General features: G+C 34.8%; 1 protein-coding gene across 1 annotated transcript in view; it reads right to left on the reverse strand.

Moving 5' to 3' along the window:
- Window positions 1–902: 902 nt before the first annotated feature.
- Window positions 903–19,228, reverse strand: part of LOC113235193 (carbonic anhydrase-related protein 10) — a 54,193-nt gene continuing 35,867 nt past the window's right edge. Inside the window, exons 4-11 of the mRNA XM_026470809.1 lie at window positions 12,783–12,919; window positions 9,797–9,988; window positions 8,582–8,677; window positions 6,428–6,494; window positions 5,782–5,936; window positions 2,403–2,534; window positions 1,829–1,877; window positions 903–1,752 (exon numbers count right to left, since the gene is read on the reverse strand). Coding sequence (XP_026326594.1) covers window positions 1,730–1,752; window positions 1,829–1,877; window positions 2,403–2,534; window positions 5,782–5,936; window positions 6,428–6,494; window positions 8,582–8,677; window positions 9,797–9,988; window positions 12,783–12,919 — 851 coding nt within the window. The 3' untranslated portion in view covers window positions 903–1,729. The remainder of the gene's footprint in view (window positions 1,753–1,828; window positions 1,878–2,402; window positions 2,535–5,781; window positions 5,937–6,427; window positions 6,495–8,581; window positions 8,678–9,796; window positions 9,989–12,782; window positions 12,920–19,228) is intronic.

The raw sequence follows: 19,228 nt of genomic DNA on the forward strand, positions 1-19,228 counted from the left end.
CTATTTATTTACGCAATTGGACTAAGATTTTGAAATGTATTAATACCTACATGAAATATTGTAGTAGCTGGTTGGTGCGCCTAATAAATAAATAAATGAATAAATAAATAAGTAAACAAAGCAATTGCGTGAGCTGTAATTAATGATCGGATATATGACGGATATGTTGGTGGCACGGGCTGTATATTTTTGCTTAGCTTCATAGAAACGTATGCAATATTTGAAAATTCTATTATTCATTTCGTAGGTGAGCATATTGTATGTGAAATAGTCAAAGTTATAACCTAAAGATCAGCACTGGATTTCGTCAATAGGTACGTAAAATTGTTTAAAGATTTGTATGATATCAAGTATGTAGCAAATTTATATACGATATGCCCTTTTAGTAATGTGGAGATAAATTTTAATCGATTGAGGTAAAAATCGGGTAAAGGGTAGCTAATCGAGAAATATTGGTGTAACTGACCAATGTATTGCAACATCAATCGATTATACGCATGAAAATCACTTGTTCATGTGTTCAGGAAATGAAATAAAATACCTTAAATGAAGCGTGTAACATATTTCTCCTCACCTTTGCATTATTACGCGTACCTAATTTAAAGGGTAAAGGACAATGTCATGATACGCTATTAAATTAAGCTAGTACGGCGAAAAGCAGAGCAATTTCGATTCTTATAGAATTCAAATGAGCTTTTTATTCAAACGCCGTCGTAGAGGAAACAATGAAACAGACGGTTCCGCTCCATCGCATTGCAGAAAGGCATATTTTTAAACTTGTGATCACCGACTTTGTGAGTCGGCGTATAAAAGATTTGCGGGGTTTGAAATAGCATCATGAAATTATTACGACAAATCTTTTTGTGGGGTTCGAAATAAAAGTGGGACAAGAAAATGTTGGGAGATATTTATTCAAATAATAATTTATTAATAACGGACCTTACAAGAAAGCTGAGATATCCTATTTGTTATCGAGGATTTCTTTAACGTTGCTATGCAAGGATTTCTTCTAAGATATTAAAGCTATACATGTCTTACAGCGTTAAGGTTAAGAACAGGCGAAAGGTTCTCTTAACCAACGTCATACACATACATAATAATATGTTTAACTTGATATGATTATGTCTCATTTAATTGAACTAACAATGTCATAACTGAGCCTACACGAGTAAACATGTCTAATAGATCACACTACCGACTCCTTTCGTCTGAAAAAATAACGTTCCACAATACGTTTCTCTAAAGAAAACACAATAAACAAAAAACGATATATACGAGAACATTATCTTATAGAATCTACTGTTACACAGGATACAAAACCGTTTATTTTATGATATACTCGCGAATACTATATACTACTCATTAAGGTACCTATGTATTGACAGCGAGAATAATATGGTAACAATCTATCCGAAAATATTTATGTATGTAAACCTACCTTAAGAGGCCGTTATAAAATACAAATAGTTACGAATTAAATAATAACAATAATTGCCTACAGGAAGTCTAATTATAATATTACATTTACTGTACTTCTTACACTTCAGTAATTACTTAACTATTTAAAAATACACATTTTAGCTTCATTTATAATAAGCAAGATATATCAACGGGACTGTACAAGAAGTATTATTTACAATTTTTAATATTTCTATATCAATCATACATTTTCCTACATAGCCACTAAGTTTAAATTTACATGAATGCCTACCATTTCATAATTCAATCTTCAATATTGTGTCCAGCTCTTGGCTGAAACAAATAAAAGTAAATAGTGAACGTTGAAAAATATTTTTATATGTACTTATTAAATTAATTTTGGAATTACCTTTATAATGCATATTCCGATGCATACTTGGGCAAGTTTTTCCAGGGTACTGAAAAATAAGTTTCAATATCAGATATATTCTCATAAACCAGTATTTAGATACATGTTGTATATCGTTTCAAATAAATGTAAAAAGTGAGGCCATAGTTCAGGTAATCGCGACAATAGTAATATGAGGTGTCTGGCTGAGTCAAGAAACTTTCATAACTGTCTCACGGGTGACGGCAAAAATGCCGTTTAAACCCAATACAAAGATTTGCAACCGTTCATGGGTTGGGGACTTGACACGTTTTCTGGGGGTTGTGGGCCTTCTTCGACGAGCAGGTTTCACCACGATATTTTCCTTCACCGAAAATGATAACTTACAAATTAAATTTCGCGTTTGAATTCCGAGAAACTCATAGCCTCTGCTTAAGAGGCGGTAGGTCAACCATTAGGCTGCCATGGTTTCAATAATAAAATAATAACATAAGACTTGAGAAAAATATTAATAATAATAATAAAATTCTCAAGACACCAGATCCATGGTCTGCATGTTATGTTTGTATTACGTTGTAAAGTAGTGCGCATGTACCTTGCTTAAGTCAAAGTCGATGTTGGTTCGCACTGCGCGGTGATGCAGCGGTTGTGGCGGTCTGAAGTTGTTGCCGAGGGGCGCTTTGGGATGTCGCGAATCACCTTGCATCAGACGCCGCAACGCGTGTAACTGAATAAATGAATTATATGTATATTTTTTTGTTACCAAGTGACAAAGACGAACAAGTCGCGCCTGGTGCTAAGCAACACCTGTCCATGGTACTCTTATACAAGCCTACCGCTTAACTGAGTCCGTTCCTGCGGTAGCTGCGGGGTACAGGAGGAGTGTCAGTTTACGTAACAGGTATGTAGCGCTACAAATGGGGTAATTTTTTAAAAGATTTTTCTGACAATATTCTACAAGAAATTGATTGAAAAAAGTGCCAAAAGGCTTGTCTATTAATTTCAATTACCAATTAAATACTTTTTTATTATCGATTCACAAAATAACAATTGAATAATTTGGTAGGTTTTTTCTATCAACTTGCTTATTATTTGAATATCGTCAGAAAAATCTTGCTGAAATTATCACGCGTGCAGCGCGACATAACTGTTTCGTAACTCCTCCCGCACCGCGCGGCTACCTCGGGAACGACTCAGTTAAGCAACAGGCTTGTACTGTAGTCAGTACTAGATTTTACCGTGAACTAATTCTGAAAACTGGAAGAAACAGATTTCAGCAGGCTATTCACCTAAGGCTCCAGAGGGTAATTTTCGGTTATCTATATCTCTATTTCAATTCGATGACAATTTTTATTATTTAATTATTCTAGAATATTATCATCACTTGATATTAAATAAATAATGAAATATTATTTAATATTTCACGATAATATACTCGAATACTTAATTAATAGAAATTGCAACCGAAATTGGGCAGAGAAAGCTAACCTGAAAATTAACCCCAGGCAGTCTGTTGAGGTTGCTATTTTGTTTTCCAGGCTCAGTGTTTATATTACTGTTTACGCTAATTATCTGTCAAAAGTTTAATAAACCTGCAATTTAAATCACGCTATTTAGACGATATATCTGTATAAATTTCATGGTAACACTGAGCCGAAAAACACAAAATATCACTTAGTTGTGTTTCGCGTCATCCTGAGCCGGTTTATTCATGACATGAATTAAAGAAATAAGACGCAACATATTTTGGAATTCGTTAGTAATCGTAAATACAAACAGAATTTTATTTGAAATTAGGTATGATCAAAATAAGATTCAATTTTAACTTTTTGTTATTAAATTCTATAACTTATTAAATTTAATAACTCCATTAAAACTTTACAGTCAAGTACCCAAACACGGTATACACATGGAGGCACAAACCAAAATCGAATATGAGTTGCACACATAGAGTTGAAATGGCTGAGCATTTAAAAAACAAGTTTACAACGCAAGTCTACAGGGAGCGATATAAACTACAATTACACGTATTATGAAACCAATTTTAGAGGCACAATGCAGAAGCGCTTGGCAAAACAAAGTTCCTTTTTTATTCTCATACTACGAGTGTAATGTGTACAATTTTTGACATACTCATAATTTCGCATGTGAATGTGTTTCGCTAGCATTATTAGGATGTAAACAAGTATAGCGGGGAACGATTTCAGGTAAATTGAAATTTCTTCGTTTTATGTGTAGTGTTGAATGGAATGGCTGCCACGGTGGGATTAACGGACCTGGCACACGCAACCGCTAGCTCATTCCCAACGCTGTCTACGTTATATTAAACAATTTGATACTGATTATAGACTCACCCCAAAAATTGAAATTTGATTTCTGTTTACTGGTTTGTTTATAGCTTTGTTACAAACTTGCACAATGAATCATTGCTGTTACTGTTGTTGCATCGTCTTTATTTATATGACGCGATTTAAACTTGGAATGTATGCAGTTACTTTATATTCTTTGCACATAATTGGAAAGTATACAAACTGTTCAAGAATAAGGACAAGAGTTATTTCTCCAATTTAATATTTGCACAAAGTAGAACAAGCAACGCCTCGGTGCATTGCGCTTGAAGCAACTAGATGCCGACCACATGGCGTTCATTCAGCTCCCCACAAGATTGCAAACAGTTTCCACTACCACTTAATTTTCCCATAAACACAAACGGAAAACATAAACAATGATTTATAATAACAACCATAGAACGCGGCACTTTCAGTTTACTTTTAACACGTACATAATTCACGGTGGAGTCTTTGTCTAAAGGCGAGGGATGTGAGTTGTTTATTATAGCGTGAGCACAAATGAAAATGTTATTACGCTGGCCTCAACTACAGTTGAATACACAGACCTAAATCAACCTAGATGTGCGGACGTAGCCCATTTCCGCTTCCTCTCTTTTTCCCTCAAACTCTTTAAAGTCTAGAAGAGTATTTTTGTTGTTTATACGGAACGGCAAACACTACAAAACTCTTGTAAAATACTATAAATTATTTAACACTTCTAGAATATTTATTTACCAGAAATCTAAAGTTAACAACTACAGGTAAATGTGTTAGACACTGATTGTTTGTCGATAAAACACTTTTAATTTGGTGCCATCTTTGAAGCTTTTGCATAGCAACATAAAGAACAGTACAATTCATGTAGTTAGAAATCCGTTCTCCAACCTCTGTTTATAATCTAAATACCGAAATTACTAAAAATTTATAGACGAAGAGGAATTTCCATTAACTTTAAGTCTGGTTACAAACTGGCCTAACCGGAGCGTGCCTTGCAAATAGTGTGAACTTGAACAAATGCGGGCACAACCGCTAATATTGATTGCAACTACTTAATGGATTCTAACTTTGTGAGATGGTAACTACGATTAATACTACTTTGGTTATAAATGAAAATTATGAAGGGATTTTAAGGATATCACTTCATTTCATGCCTAGTATGAAAGCGATGCGAATGCAAAACTTTCCCAATTTAGTGGAAAAGGCTTTCCAAGAGTAGTGAATACATTTTCAGAAGTGTAAGATGCTCTACAAAATATTTATATTTGGCAAACTTTATAGGTCAGAACTGGGCTGTGTAATGTAGAATGAATACAAGATTTTTAGAGTTCCATAATAGCCAAAACACAAAAATTAGAATCCTTATAATTTTGTCAAGTTCGTTTGTTTGACCACAATACATGATGATAATAAAATAGATTCTTTGTTTTCTGGATTTATTATTAGTTTGTTATCATTTCTCTTTACAAACATTCCTTGAATGTTTTAATTAAATGGCTGGGACTGTTTGTAACATTTAATATTCCCCTAGAATACCTATTCCTACAGTTTAACGGCGCCTGGATAAGGTAGGCGTACGACTATAGTAATATTTTTAGTACGCTGACTTGTGTAGTTATGAAATCAAATAATATTGGAATGTCAAACCTGCTGTTTAGTGATGTAAATGGGTTTGTTAATGATGACCCACGTGACGGTTTCGAAGCAGGCTGGCGCCGTTGTGGACCCGTCGTACGTCATATAGTATTCCGTATCAGGCAGCAGACCTCGGACCGATAATTTGTTTACTGGCATTTCTGCTCCTATTACAAATAAAATAGAATTTGATTTTGATATTTCAAAATTTATCGATGGTACTATACTATAGTATTATTGTCTGTTAAACAGTGTCTATGCTTAGATATAGAAAACTTTTAAATAGTGTAAGTACGTAAAAGTCATAGCATAATAAGACAAATATGGTGACAATATAATATGGTGAAATATGGTGAAGGAGTCACGCACGACGCACACTTACGCTTAATAATGAAATGCACGTGGAACAACCTGCGCTATGCAACGCTAGTGCATAGCGAAATTATGCGAATGTGTGCGTTCGTACACGGCTCGCGGCGACTGTGCACACAAACAAGCGACGCTGCTACGATTGTATGGAGTTACCATACTTATTTCATTATGCTATGACTTTTATGTACATAGATATAGAGCACTTTGAAACTATACAAATGATTGTTATTATCGAACTTTAGTCAGTAACAAAGCTAGAATAGAATTTATAGACTTTGAAATGTACCTCCGTATTTAATATTTTCTAATTCTTCTGTCAATATCCTTAACTCCGGATTTGATAGATCCCCAAGCTGCAAAAAACACATTTTAATATATTCGCAAATCATCGTAATACCAAAGTCCTTCAAGTACATAACAAAAAAGACATGCTTTATAAAGTGTGCAGGCAACGTCTTTGTTTGTCGTCTGGTGAATATTGCTTGCTTTCAGAAATTTCCAGCTTACAACGTACACAGGCTAAGCGAAATATTACGAACGTGTCTGTAAACATGTTCCTAAACACAACAACCGAGGGATGCGCCGACGACGAAGCCCCTCATTAAAGAGACTCATAAAACGATCGAATAGTTACTTCCCCATGTCAGACAACATTATGGAGGTACCAGTAACCGTTACTAGCTACGCGAAGTTCACTTTATGGACTAAAACTTTTGCTTGCATAATTTTCGAGTTTACAAACTACGATAATATTGGTCATTGGAATGTAAAGAGACTTTCGCCTTTCATCATCGACCCATTTGTACGTCCCACTGCTAGGCGCGGGTCTTCTTTCAGGCGAGTTGGGGACTTCACAGGTTTTCCTGGCGTTATGAACCTTCTTCGACGTGCATATTTTATCACGAAGTTTTCCTTCACCAAAAATTCATTTCAAATTAAATTTCGCACCTGAATTCCGAGAAACTCAGAGGTGTGAGCCCGGATTCGAATCCACGGCCTCTGTTTAAGAGGCGGTAGGCTAAACCATTGGGCTACCACGGCTTACAAGGTTTTGTGATAAAGGAAGTAAAACAAATGGCAATTAATGGAACGTAAAGTGGATCCTGTGACTGGCAGTACAGGTAGCGTCAGTCTCTTAATTTGAACTAATAGCTTGGGCTAATCCGATGTCGGCAGAAAACTTCAATTTCCTTAATTAACAGCGTTCAGTTTGGGCAGTGGCGAATAGGTGCGGCTTTTGATAACACTCTGTCGATAATACCAATTACGTGAAAGCGCATTCGTATAATTTTTAAAAGTGTGGTTTTTATAGCTAATCGCTGCTGTCAACGCCGCCGACGTACCAATCTATATATTTTGCAGTTGGATTGAATTTGTGGGCGATGAACGACCAAAAAAGCATTAAAAACATTGACGGAATAATAACGACAGTACAAAATATAAATAATCCTGAAATATTAAAAAAGAACCTCGACGCCTATAGAGTTATTCGCATAACATTAATAGACCTTGAGGTTATTTTGGTCGAGCGATGTCAAAAAAAGGACGCAGTCTCTTTTTGTGTAACTTATGTAACACCTTACAATCTTTACGGTGAATAAAAAGATATAATTAATAAATTTTAAACTTAGATAGGTAGCGACTGCCAATAAACCAATTGTAGGCACAACGTTTACAGGAAACTTGTTTGTTCATAATTGTCGCTTCCTCGAATTTGTGAACAAAGTACGAAAACTGTACAATGTTTGTTGGCGGTTATTAACCCGGCAATTTGTGGTCTTATTATGCTTCGCCACAAGTTGGAAAACAACCATGTCGTACACCTTAATGGTAACTTTGCTTTAATGTTGCCACTTACAAAGCAATATTGTTGAAATAAAAATATAAATATTGTTGTAATAATATGGAGTGCAATATACAATACCAACGCACATGTGTCCCATTGCTCTGCTAAATATATCTCCTTTAAGGACTTCTCGTCTTCTTTCATACCCTTGTGGTACAGTTATATAAATAAACTACATAACGTTTATGATTACCAATAAAATACTGAAGAAAGGGAAGAGGTCTCTAACGGCTACTCGTATCCAAGAGTGGGACGTTTATGTATATTGTGTTGGTGCAGCACACTACAGTACGTACTTTGCAAAACATACGTTAAATTAAATGTATAGCTGCATTTAACGCATTTTTAGCTTCGGATAATTAGAAAGTATATTAAAATATTTCCAGGATCTTATGTAATACGTACTTCTTGCGCATCGAACCAAACAGTTTCGGAGCGCGGAAGATTAAGTGATTTGGTTAGCATTAGCTTACTGTTATTACGAATGAAGTTATCGGAAATAACAAAAGGTTCAGGTGTAGGTACATATTCTCGACACTAAAATGTAACACGATTGTCAAGTCTTCTTAAAGTAATCCGTGAAAAATACTTTACCTGTAACAATAGGGAAATGGAAACAATTCCTTGAGCTTTATGTAGCGCCTCCGAGAAGTTCGAATAAAGCTGTGAGTTGAAACCAAATATTTGAATCTGAAACAAAATGAAATCCGTACATTTAAGTAAGTAAGTACAAATAAGAGATTAATGGATACTACTGATTTTTTTTACAATAGCGGAATCAAATTCTTACAAAGAAATTTTTCAAAATTATGCTTGAGCATTGGTATAAGTAGTTATTCGTTATTTTTATAGTTGCTTATGTACGAAACATTCATAACTTGTTTTATTTCTGTACAAATAAATTCGTACTGAAATAAAACTTAGTACAAACAACGCGCTTATGTAATAAGCTCATAAGTATGATTGAGTAAGAGCCGGAAAGGAATCCACAGAAGAATAAGCACATGATTTTGGATTTAACATGACTGCGTAAGAATTTGTCACATAAATAAACAGGAGGTACGGTTGAGCGGGCCCGCAGTCGCTCGCTGGGATTACATTAGGGATTTCTGTGCAGGCCGCGACGTCATGCCGCCGCCGCCCCGTCGAGCGATGCGTGTAAAAACATCTGTTACGCTTTCTTTTGAACCCCTTTACGAAATCTGCGATAACATTTTAATGTGCGCGTAACGTGTTTACTTCGAAGAGTTTTGGTAACTTGTTATTTTTACATCAATTTATCATTACGTTAGCTTATCATTTATAACAAAATAAAACACACATACACGTATACAGATTTTGAGAACGTGTTAAGAAACTCCTGTCTACGCTTTTTGAATCAAGCACCAAATGTGACTTTTCCTCCTGTTCTGTTTTAATATATTAACTTAAAGCTTATTTCTTTATGTATAAGTTACTTGTAATCTCAGTACAGAGTACTAAAAAAACCGACCTCAAAAGTCATTCATCCCCTAGTGTGCCATTCTCAGAGGTGGAATATTTTTTTCAAATTTGAATGGAACTACTACCGAGGTACCCTCTTTCCAACAGAAAAAGAATTATCAAAATCACGAGAGAGGTAAGTTACACTGTTTACAATCTGTAGGTAAAACAAAAATAATTATGTGACAACCCTACGCTCTGAATGAAGTGTAAGTATTGATGCGCCAACAAGGCGCGAGTTGCCCTACTTGGTCTTATTATACTAAACTACAGATCTAAGCAGTATAACATTTCTTTATTTTTACCATGGTCGGCTAAAATACTTACTTCAGCTGGAAAAGAATATCCATTGACAGCATGCTCCGATCCAAACTGGTCATGTAGTCCGTAATGTATGTGGATTTCATGGAACTGGTATTTATATGAGAGGGGACCTCCGGTGATGTTGATGTGGTGTCGAGTTTCGTTTTCCACAGTGAAGATCACAGAGTGTCCCGTATTGCTTATTAAACCGTTTATCTGTGAAGAAGAAAAAGTTGTTAGATTAGGGTACCACCACACCTATTAACCCGTCACACATCCTAGAGACGTAAGGTGTTAGGGAAAATAAAAATATTCTTTTTTTAAATTGTTTTGGTGATGAAAATAAAACCGCGCGTTAGAGACACCGTGTGGCTCTAGACCGCTATAGCACCAAAATCTTTAGAGCTACTGACACGAAACGCATAACGTCATTTTCGCCAGATTGAATAATTAAGATGTATGGGGTTATTACTTGTCTTTCATTCTTACAAATGGTCCTACACGTCTATCGTTCGCTTTCATATTACGATGCAGTTTGCTTTATAAACTTATTTAAAGCACTTTGACACTATCGTTGAAGAACTCGGTGGCCCAACTGTTTGCACTGTGAGCGCTGGATGAGGTGGTACCAGATTCGATTCCTGGTAATTAGCTTTTCTGAATTGCTTTTGGTCTGTGTGTTCTTGGTAGTGCCGCGGAATGAACTAAGTTCCTCTCTGGTAGTGAGACCAAATAATTAGTCGCATTATTATAATTTTAATAAGCTTGGCGGTATCATCCCGATCCGCAGACTGTGAGAATGCTGAGCTTAATGTAACAATTAATTTAATGAAGGTGAAAAAGTTAAGTCCGATGAACATTCATTATTAAGTGCAGCAGTCTGCAGCCATTGAAGCAAATAATACAACTATTATGTCCACAATGCATTGTGGACTTAATAGTTGTATGGATTTTAACTGACTCCGTGGCCGAACGGTTATCAGAATCATAAGAGGTTCCGGATTCTATTCCCAGACCGGGAGAAATATTTGTATGGCCTACATTTATTTCTTTCGCGAGTTTAGGTGTAATTTGTGGTTGTCTATGTGTGTGTTTATGGCACCCGCGATACAGGGTTTTCCTAGTGCGGTTCTATGGGTATGTGCGTTATTATTATTGTTATTATACTTACTTGTGCACTAAAGATTGAGAACAAAACGAAATGCGAACGAATTATTTTTCCTAATTTTACTTTAGTTCTTGAATTTATTTCATCTCGCTCGACATAATCTCAGAATACTGGTTTAGTCGCGCGTTTCATATTCGTGTGTGCGGTAACAAAGTGCTGCGTGCATAATTTTTCCGTTAAAGCAAAATTATACTAGAGTCTCAGACAAAGCACTTTCCACTGATTAAAACAGCAACTTTTCTTTATTTCGTCGATCTTTAGTTTTAGAAACTTATGGAAAGTCGCCTAAATAAAAAATATTTTATCGCATTTGTATCGCAAGAACCAGAAAGTTATGAACTGATATTTACTAAGTGCTTTCGAATAAAAGAAACTTAGCATTGTTTATTTACAAAAGTATAGGATTTACGTTGAACGATACTAAATTTGATATTCTTTTAAAGTCACTCAAGATTGCCCAAAGATAAACTTTTGTTGAACATCTGTGCTTCAACGTACGAAACGAATTTTAGATTTTGTATTATTTACTTAGGCATATCTTAGACGTATTTTGAAGTTCGGTTTTACTTATATCACAAGATACTTAATTTCTTTTACTATTTGCTGCAATTTCATACATATTAGTTTTTTTTAACTTTTCAGTAATTTTATAATGTGTTTTAACAATTTAGCATAGTGAAGATGCCTGTGGATTTAATTATTTTCTTAAGTTTGAGTGTATCTCTGCGTGTAGCGAATACAACCGAAAATTTGTAATATAATAATTTAATGTTATTTTCGAAACAGTAACAAAAGCCTCGTTAAGGGCACATTACGTAAGCTGCGGGGTTCTATTTTGCACCAATCAACTGACATCACATAAATCGTGTTTTATCCATACAACATATTTAACGAATTTTTTGTATAAACTAACGAAGGTCAAAAAGACCGTTCACTTTTGATTTGTTCATGCAAGAGAAACCACCACTGTTTAATGAATAATGACAACGAATTTGACATGTTATCCCTAATACAGGGCTTATATGTGTAACTTTGTTTTAATTTTAAGACCTTACCTGTACATGACCTTAGTGTGTACCATACGAATGCAATAAATATATTTAGTATTAAACTAGCTACCTATTGCCAATATATTACAGTCAACTATAGTCCTTGGTTTTACGAGGTCGTCGAGATCCTCTACATCTTTTACTTGGGTCTGGAGGCTACACTGCCTATATATAAGAACAACATCGCGTTTAAAGTGTTGTTGGGGCAGACCGCCTGGATGGCTTCCGTGCTCTTCTCGGAAGGAGAGCTGCCTCATTGCTACTTCGCGTCGTGAGTGATAGAATTGACAGCCCGATCATGCTTAATTGTATGAGACTGCACCCGGGCGTAGCAGAACATCAGTATATAGCTCTGATTGAGCAGCAACTACATGAGCTAAGGCCATTTTATCACCACAGTGCACACATGCAATGATTGTCCTTTTTGTTATTTAATTTAATTTCTAATTACTTTTTATTTTTGCTTATGTTACAAGCGAAAACATAAATAATAATTTCTACTTTGAATGTTTAAATTTTATTTGTGCAGTGTCATTTTTTTGTACTATTTTATTTATATATAATTTGCATGTGTGAGTTTTGTGATAAATAAACCATTTATCTAAGACTCAAGTTAAGTTACTTATGCTGACTTATATAACTCTGTATAATCACATGGTCAATAATTGTGTGATTTGTTTTGATATGTTTTATCGCTTTGCCGTTTTGCGCGTGTGTGCTATTTGAATTGTTTCTGAACGGACGTTATAAATAACTAATTAATTATTAAAATATAAAAGTTACGTTATAGTACCCTATGTTTATCTATGTGTAAAAAGCGTAGATTGGGGTCGAAGAGCAGCTTCTCTGGTTCGAGGTTGACCGGCGATTGCCGCCGACCTTTGTTGCACAGCGACCATTCCGGGTTGATCAAGCCCCAGAAAGCAGGACCTGCCACAAAAGCACTATTACTGAAAGCAAACTTATGTAACTTGGTGGAATGGAGTCATCTGCCTGACACGTATAATAAAAAACTTGGGGAGAAATGCAATCCGTGCAAAATAGAGCACAGCTCACATGTTTCAATTTTTGTGGAAAGTTAGTATTTCTTACTTACTTCAAATTTGTTCAATTCATAAAAAGAGTAAATCGCTTCACACAATGTTTTGATTTTAATTCTTAAAACGAAGGTAATTATAATATGTAGTACAATAATTTAATATTGTTAAATTACATGACCAATAAAATTGTTTTATTAGGTCACGGTATAACGTTCACGTTAAAATATTGCATGTATCATCCCAAAATGGCGTCAAGCGATAAATTTATGCATATACAGGTTGTTACAAAATGGACTGAACACGGTCCGCCTGGGGTTCGTGCTAAAAAAAATCGTGAAAAAATCTTTGTAACAATTGTTCGATTGACCGCGCGCGATTTATTGGCGAACCAAAACGCTTTTTCACTAACATAACTAAATTTTTCTTTTTATTTTAGTATGTTTATCAGCTGAAGCGTCGTCGGACATTTTGGTTACACCCGTATTACATTATTTATTTTTAAACGAGAAATGTAGTGTTAAATCAGTAAAGTGCAGTTTTCTGCCTCGTATTATTTTATTTAAAAAAAATAATTAAATGAAGAATTGCGCGGACCAGGTCTGCATTTCATTCTATAGCAAATATGGCTTGATGTTACATTTTCACTGACGTTATACTGCAAAAAAGTACTTAAGACAAAGATCTGCAACATGCACATAGAACATTTCGTAAGGTCTGCTGATTCGTTTCGTAGCTCAGTTGGAAGAACGTCAGAATCGGTATGCTGTAGGCGCTGGTTTGAATTCAGCCGGACCGAAGGAATTTTTTTTAGTGTTCAATTTTTCTATGAATAAATAAAACAAACAAGTGGAGTAATTTCACAAAAAAAATTAATATCATTGTAGTAAAACATCGTGATATTCAATAAACTCAATATTATAATATTTTAAATTTTAAAATGATGTTTTATTTCGTCGTTAATTTGCAATGATTTTGTGCACAGAGTGAAGGCTGCTAGTGGTTCTGAACATTACACGGAATCATGTTTTATGGAAGCGAGCGTGTACTTCATTTTGTTCATTATTATCAGATGCGGTTGAAATGCTACGTTAATTATCGTTATGACAATGGCCTTATTCCACCAAACATGCAATAATCGGTACACGTTTCACTAATACATGTGAATTTCCCTGTAATCATAATTAATGCCTTTTTCCGAAATCTTATATTACAGGTATAGTGAGTTGACCAGATTGAAATAACAACACTACAATACACTATACTGCACTACACTACACCATAACTAATGGTCAAGTGTGAAAATAAAATAAAAAATTTTCGAAATATACAATATAATAGGCATTCAGTGATCAGGAGCTATAAAGAAACGTCTTACTTACGTAGCGTACCTACGTGCTTTTGAAGCTACAACTCATTATGGTGTCATATAAGTATAGCAGCATGCTCTCACAACTGACTAATCATAAATATCTCATATATTGTAGCGAATCACAGCAGTCGCTAATCTCTATTGTACATATATTTTGTAGTCTTTACGTTTGTTTTATATTTAAATTCTAAATTTAAATGTGGTTGTTTATGGCGCCTTTTCTTGACTATTGTTTACTGTTTTGCTTTGAAAGCTATACGTATTTTCTAATAAATTAATAAGCTGTAAGTACATTTACTTTGGCCTGGCTCACTCGTTGTTAACACCCACCCTTTAACCCATTGACACAGTCCGATACACTATATGTTTACTTTTTATTTATTTATTTTATTATTTAGTTCAGGCTACATGATCCTTATAATATATACCTTAAGGACTAACGTACATACAATATAATAAAGCATTATTTGTAACTATTCTACACGAATTGCACTTGTCGGCGACGTGTGGCGCAATCTGGTGTCAGGTAACCGACCGCGGAATCGCCGTTATATCTTTCGGCCAAAACTCTTCCTTCATGAATGTCGACAGATAGACTCATCCGAAGAACAGAGTCTGATGTGATTATGCAGTGAAAATATGATAAATACGTAATCTCGTTATTCAAAATAAGGCCAATCGATAGGTGTTTTCGAATTGGACGTAGTTAAGCAAAAAGGATCCAATCCACAAATATATCAAAAAATGAGTTAACTGTACAGGGTCAAGAGCACGTCAAGCTTGACACTTAAGATTTAAATCCCACTCTATGCCGCTTACGATAAGAGCGGTCCAAAGTACAAAGTATCAAGCTTGACGTGCTCTTGACTGTACCAAACGGTTCCTAAAGTCTAACCTCTTAGATCAGCAAAAAAAAAATCCGTAATATAAACGTAAATAAATGTCCCTGGAGTAGTATTATGTAGTAGTAGTGGCGTTTCAAATCAAGTTGAGAAACTTAAAACAACGGTGGGGTGTTATAAAGTGTCACAATGCATTTTCCATTATAAACAATACATTTCCTTGATACAAAGGAGCTATCGAGATTCTTATATTAAAAATTAAAATTGATCCCAGGAGGCATTTGAAATCAAGTTGGGAATTTAAGACAGCGGTGGGGGCGTTGAAAAATGTCACTTTTTACTTTCCTTAATGCGTATAAACTACATGTATACATCACATGTTCTATTACATAAGGTAGTCATCGAGCTAATTTACAATAAAAACAAAAGTTGAACTCAAGAGATGCTCATAACGTTGTGGAGACCTTAAGATAGGGAGTGTTGTAAACTGTCATGTCGTATTTCCCTTAGCGCGTATAAACTTATACACGTTTGAGGTCGCAGGGTATTTCAATATGGGAGAAAACTGCGGCTTGAAAGTAGCCAAAGTGCTTTGGATCGCTTTCATGGTTTTATTATTTATGGCCTTGAAAATTGCATGAGTAAGCCGGCGCAGCGGTTGCGGTCACGCCCACTTTATGACCACGCGTTAAGCGAAGCCTCTTTTAGTGAATTTTTTGGCATTGTTCACGGCTGATAGTGCCAAAAACTGCTTTTGCAAATATGAAGCTCTTATAATATATACCTACAAAGATATTATGGACGGCGGCGGCACCGCCGGCGACTCTAGTTTTCGAGGTTAGGTTAGGTTAGGTTAGATTTCGAGGTGTGCTTATGCTGCGGGATGCGCCATTCCCGGAGCCCGACCAGCCGGCAGTAACGAATGGTATGTTCGATAATTGTCGAATTTCACTTATAAAATATGGTATTATTTCATCATCAACCCATTTATATGTCCCACTGCTGGGCACGGGTCCCTTTCAGACGAGGGTTTAGGCCATGACCCGCCACCCTGGCCCAATGCGGGTTGGGGACCTTACACGTTTTTCGAGAGTTGTGAACCGTCTTCGGCGTGCAGGTTTCATCACGATGTTTTCCTTCACGGAAAAGCTCATGATAAATTTCAAATTAAATTTCGCACATAAATTTCGTATTATTTAGCGTCTGAATAAATTTTAAATAATTTTTGTAGCTATCATCATTATATGATTGAGGTGGTTATTATACATATTGATCATAATTATTATACAAAAAAGCGATATGAAGGCTTACTGTTCTTTCCTCCTTTTCCAACATTTTTTATCAGGCACTCCTAGAGGCCTCCGTATGCCAATTTTCAACCGAATAAGAGCAAGTCTGTTTCAGCAGCCATTGTTAATGAAAAAAGGCTTACAAAGCAGCCATATTAAAAAATGGCGAAAAAATCTTTTGACCCCAATTTATGATAAAGATCACCTCAAGTCCTCCGCATACCAATTTTCAGCCGGATCGAAGCAAGTTTTTCTTCGGCCGCCATTTTGAATTGTCTGTTTCTAATTATAAACGATACTGGCCCCACTATCATAATATGTTACTTGATTTTTCTTTATTCAAATTATTTTCACAACTTTGTTTATTACGTTTCAATTTGCATGGACAACATGTCAGAGTAAAAAAGGGAAATGTTAGGAACGAGGTTTTTTTTTTATTTGACCTTAATTTTTAATGACCCTTTGTAACAAATGAAATAAAATATTGAATAAAAAGTAGCTATGATCGTCTTTTATTTCATACTTAGGTATTATAGTATATACTTTTCAGCCGTCTGATGCTGGTGAATTAAGGAAATGGATTCGTGTGTTAGGGCACGCTCTGTACAAACTTTAAGGGGGTGTTTAGTATTCAATATTATGTGAAAAACACTAATACATGTGGGGTCAAAACTCGACTCCCTAGGAATGGCAGCCATTTTGATTTGTTATACTTAGTTTGCTAGACGTTTGTTCTAAAATTATCATATTATGAGAAGTAAAAGCAATACGAACACAAAAAATATTTTTTCGGAAAGCTAAGATTAGCGGAAATTGAATAAAATATCTGTCATGTACAAAAAAAAGTGGGGGATTGCCTAAAAAAAATAATGAATGTAAATTTTTACCAAAAAAACTGCCAAAAAAACTAAGTTTTTGTAATTTAATCCTAAAATAACCAAATTAAGGTACTGTTTTTGTGTATGAATTTTAAAGTATTTCAGCTGTTCTTAAAAACAAGACCAAAATCATAATCGTATGTCTACAATTCTAAAAATTTTTACTACTCGAACTTAGTATCTTAACAACACAAAAGATCGCTCTCGGTTACAACAATGGCGATGAATTTAACCATTTATTACCTGGCTCACTCTGCCCAGCTTGCAAGTGTAAAAGGGAGAAAAGATAAGCTCCTAAGCACAATCCTGATTGAAAAAAAGTTCTAAGGGTACTTAACGGTCCTTTTCATTCAACAATTAACAGTCAGTTGTTCGTTACTCTCTACTCATTCAACACATCTTGACCAAAAGTGCTTTCGGAGTGAAATTTATTGTTGATTCGTCATGAATAATCAGCAGTATTCAAGTGCGCATATTGCAGATATTCATTTCATCTATGGATTTTGCAATGGTAATGCAATGGTAATAAAAAAGTAAAGATTACCTTTTCTAATTAATAATATAATTTGTCAAAATACTTGAACACCTTTTGAAATTCTTAATTACTAAATACCCATAGTTATGTAAGTGTATGTATGTAAACACTTGTATGTATTATTATACATAAGTATGTGCATATTTTATTATTCTATTCCCTACATAACAGTGTTGCCAGATGGTTACATTTCTTACATTTTTTGCAGCTTTTGACCCTTTCGCGTAATATGTGAGTAACTTTAATTTTTAAGGCAATTTTTGTAACTTTTGAGAACTATTTTTTTAACTTTTAAATCCTAAATAGTTAACAAAATTACTCAAAGATGACGCAAATAAAGTCAAATCTACCAATTTCTAGTTAAAGCTCGATTTTTCTTGGGCGTATCTACTTTTTTTATGATTTAGGCGCATATAAATATAATTATATCGTTAATATATTTATGTAACATAGTATATATATATATATATATATATATATATATATATATAATTATATGGGTTTAAGACGAGTAATGTTTGTTTGGATGAAGATGTCCGGAGTGTTCTACCCGATAAGAAAAAAGCGTGATTAGATTGGGGATCTATGAAAGCTAACGAAAGAATACAAAAGGCAACGAAAGAGAATGAAAACGAGGCAAGGAAAGAGTATAAAAGAATAAAAGATGTAGCGACAGATGTTGTGGGAAGGAAGAAAGACTGCCAGAAAGACGAGTTTGACAGAAGGTTGTGTCATGACTTTCAAAGTAACATTAATTGGTTTTGAAAGTATTACTTAATTTGTATCAGTTTGCTGTTTACTTATTGTTACCTTTTATAGTAGGAAAACTCAAGCCTCTCTACGAATGTCATTATTAAATCTATAAGAGAGCTTAATGTTAAAATTTTGAATATTTCTAGTTTCATCTTTAAAAAGTTATTGATGACTCGATATCAGTTTAAAGCTTTTTGGTATCTCTTATATTTATGGAATAAACGCCTGGGTACACTTGACGATTAAACCCTGTAGATACTACGTGCCACTGACTCACTGAAAAGCATCACTCTTTATTTTAAAAGATTTACCGTTTAACCATGAATGCGCAATCATTGAAAAAAACTTAATATTAGTGAAGTGGGGTAAGAGAAACATACTTTATTTTAAGTCGAATGTTTTGACCTCTAGGAGGAACGATAAAGTCTTATAAGAATTTCGAAGTACACTAAGTCTTTGTTTTGCAGCTTTACATGTTTTAACAATTATTACGCTAAATTCAATACTTACGACGTATTCGCCAAAAACGTGCA

This window comes from Hyposmocoma kahamanoa, unplaced genomic scaffold (genome assembly GCF_003589595.1).
Source record: "Hyposmocoma kahamanoa isolate Upper Pololo Valley unplaced genomic scaffold, ASM358959v1 87, whole genome shotgun sequence".
NCBI lineage: Eukaryota > Metazoa > Arthropoda > Insecta > Lepidoptera > Cosmopterigidae > Hyposmocoma > Hyposmocoma kahamanoa.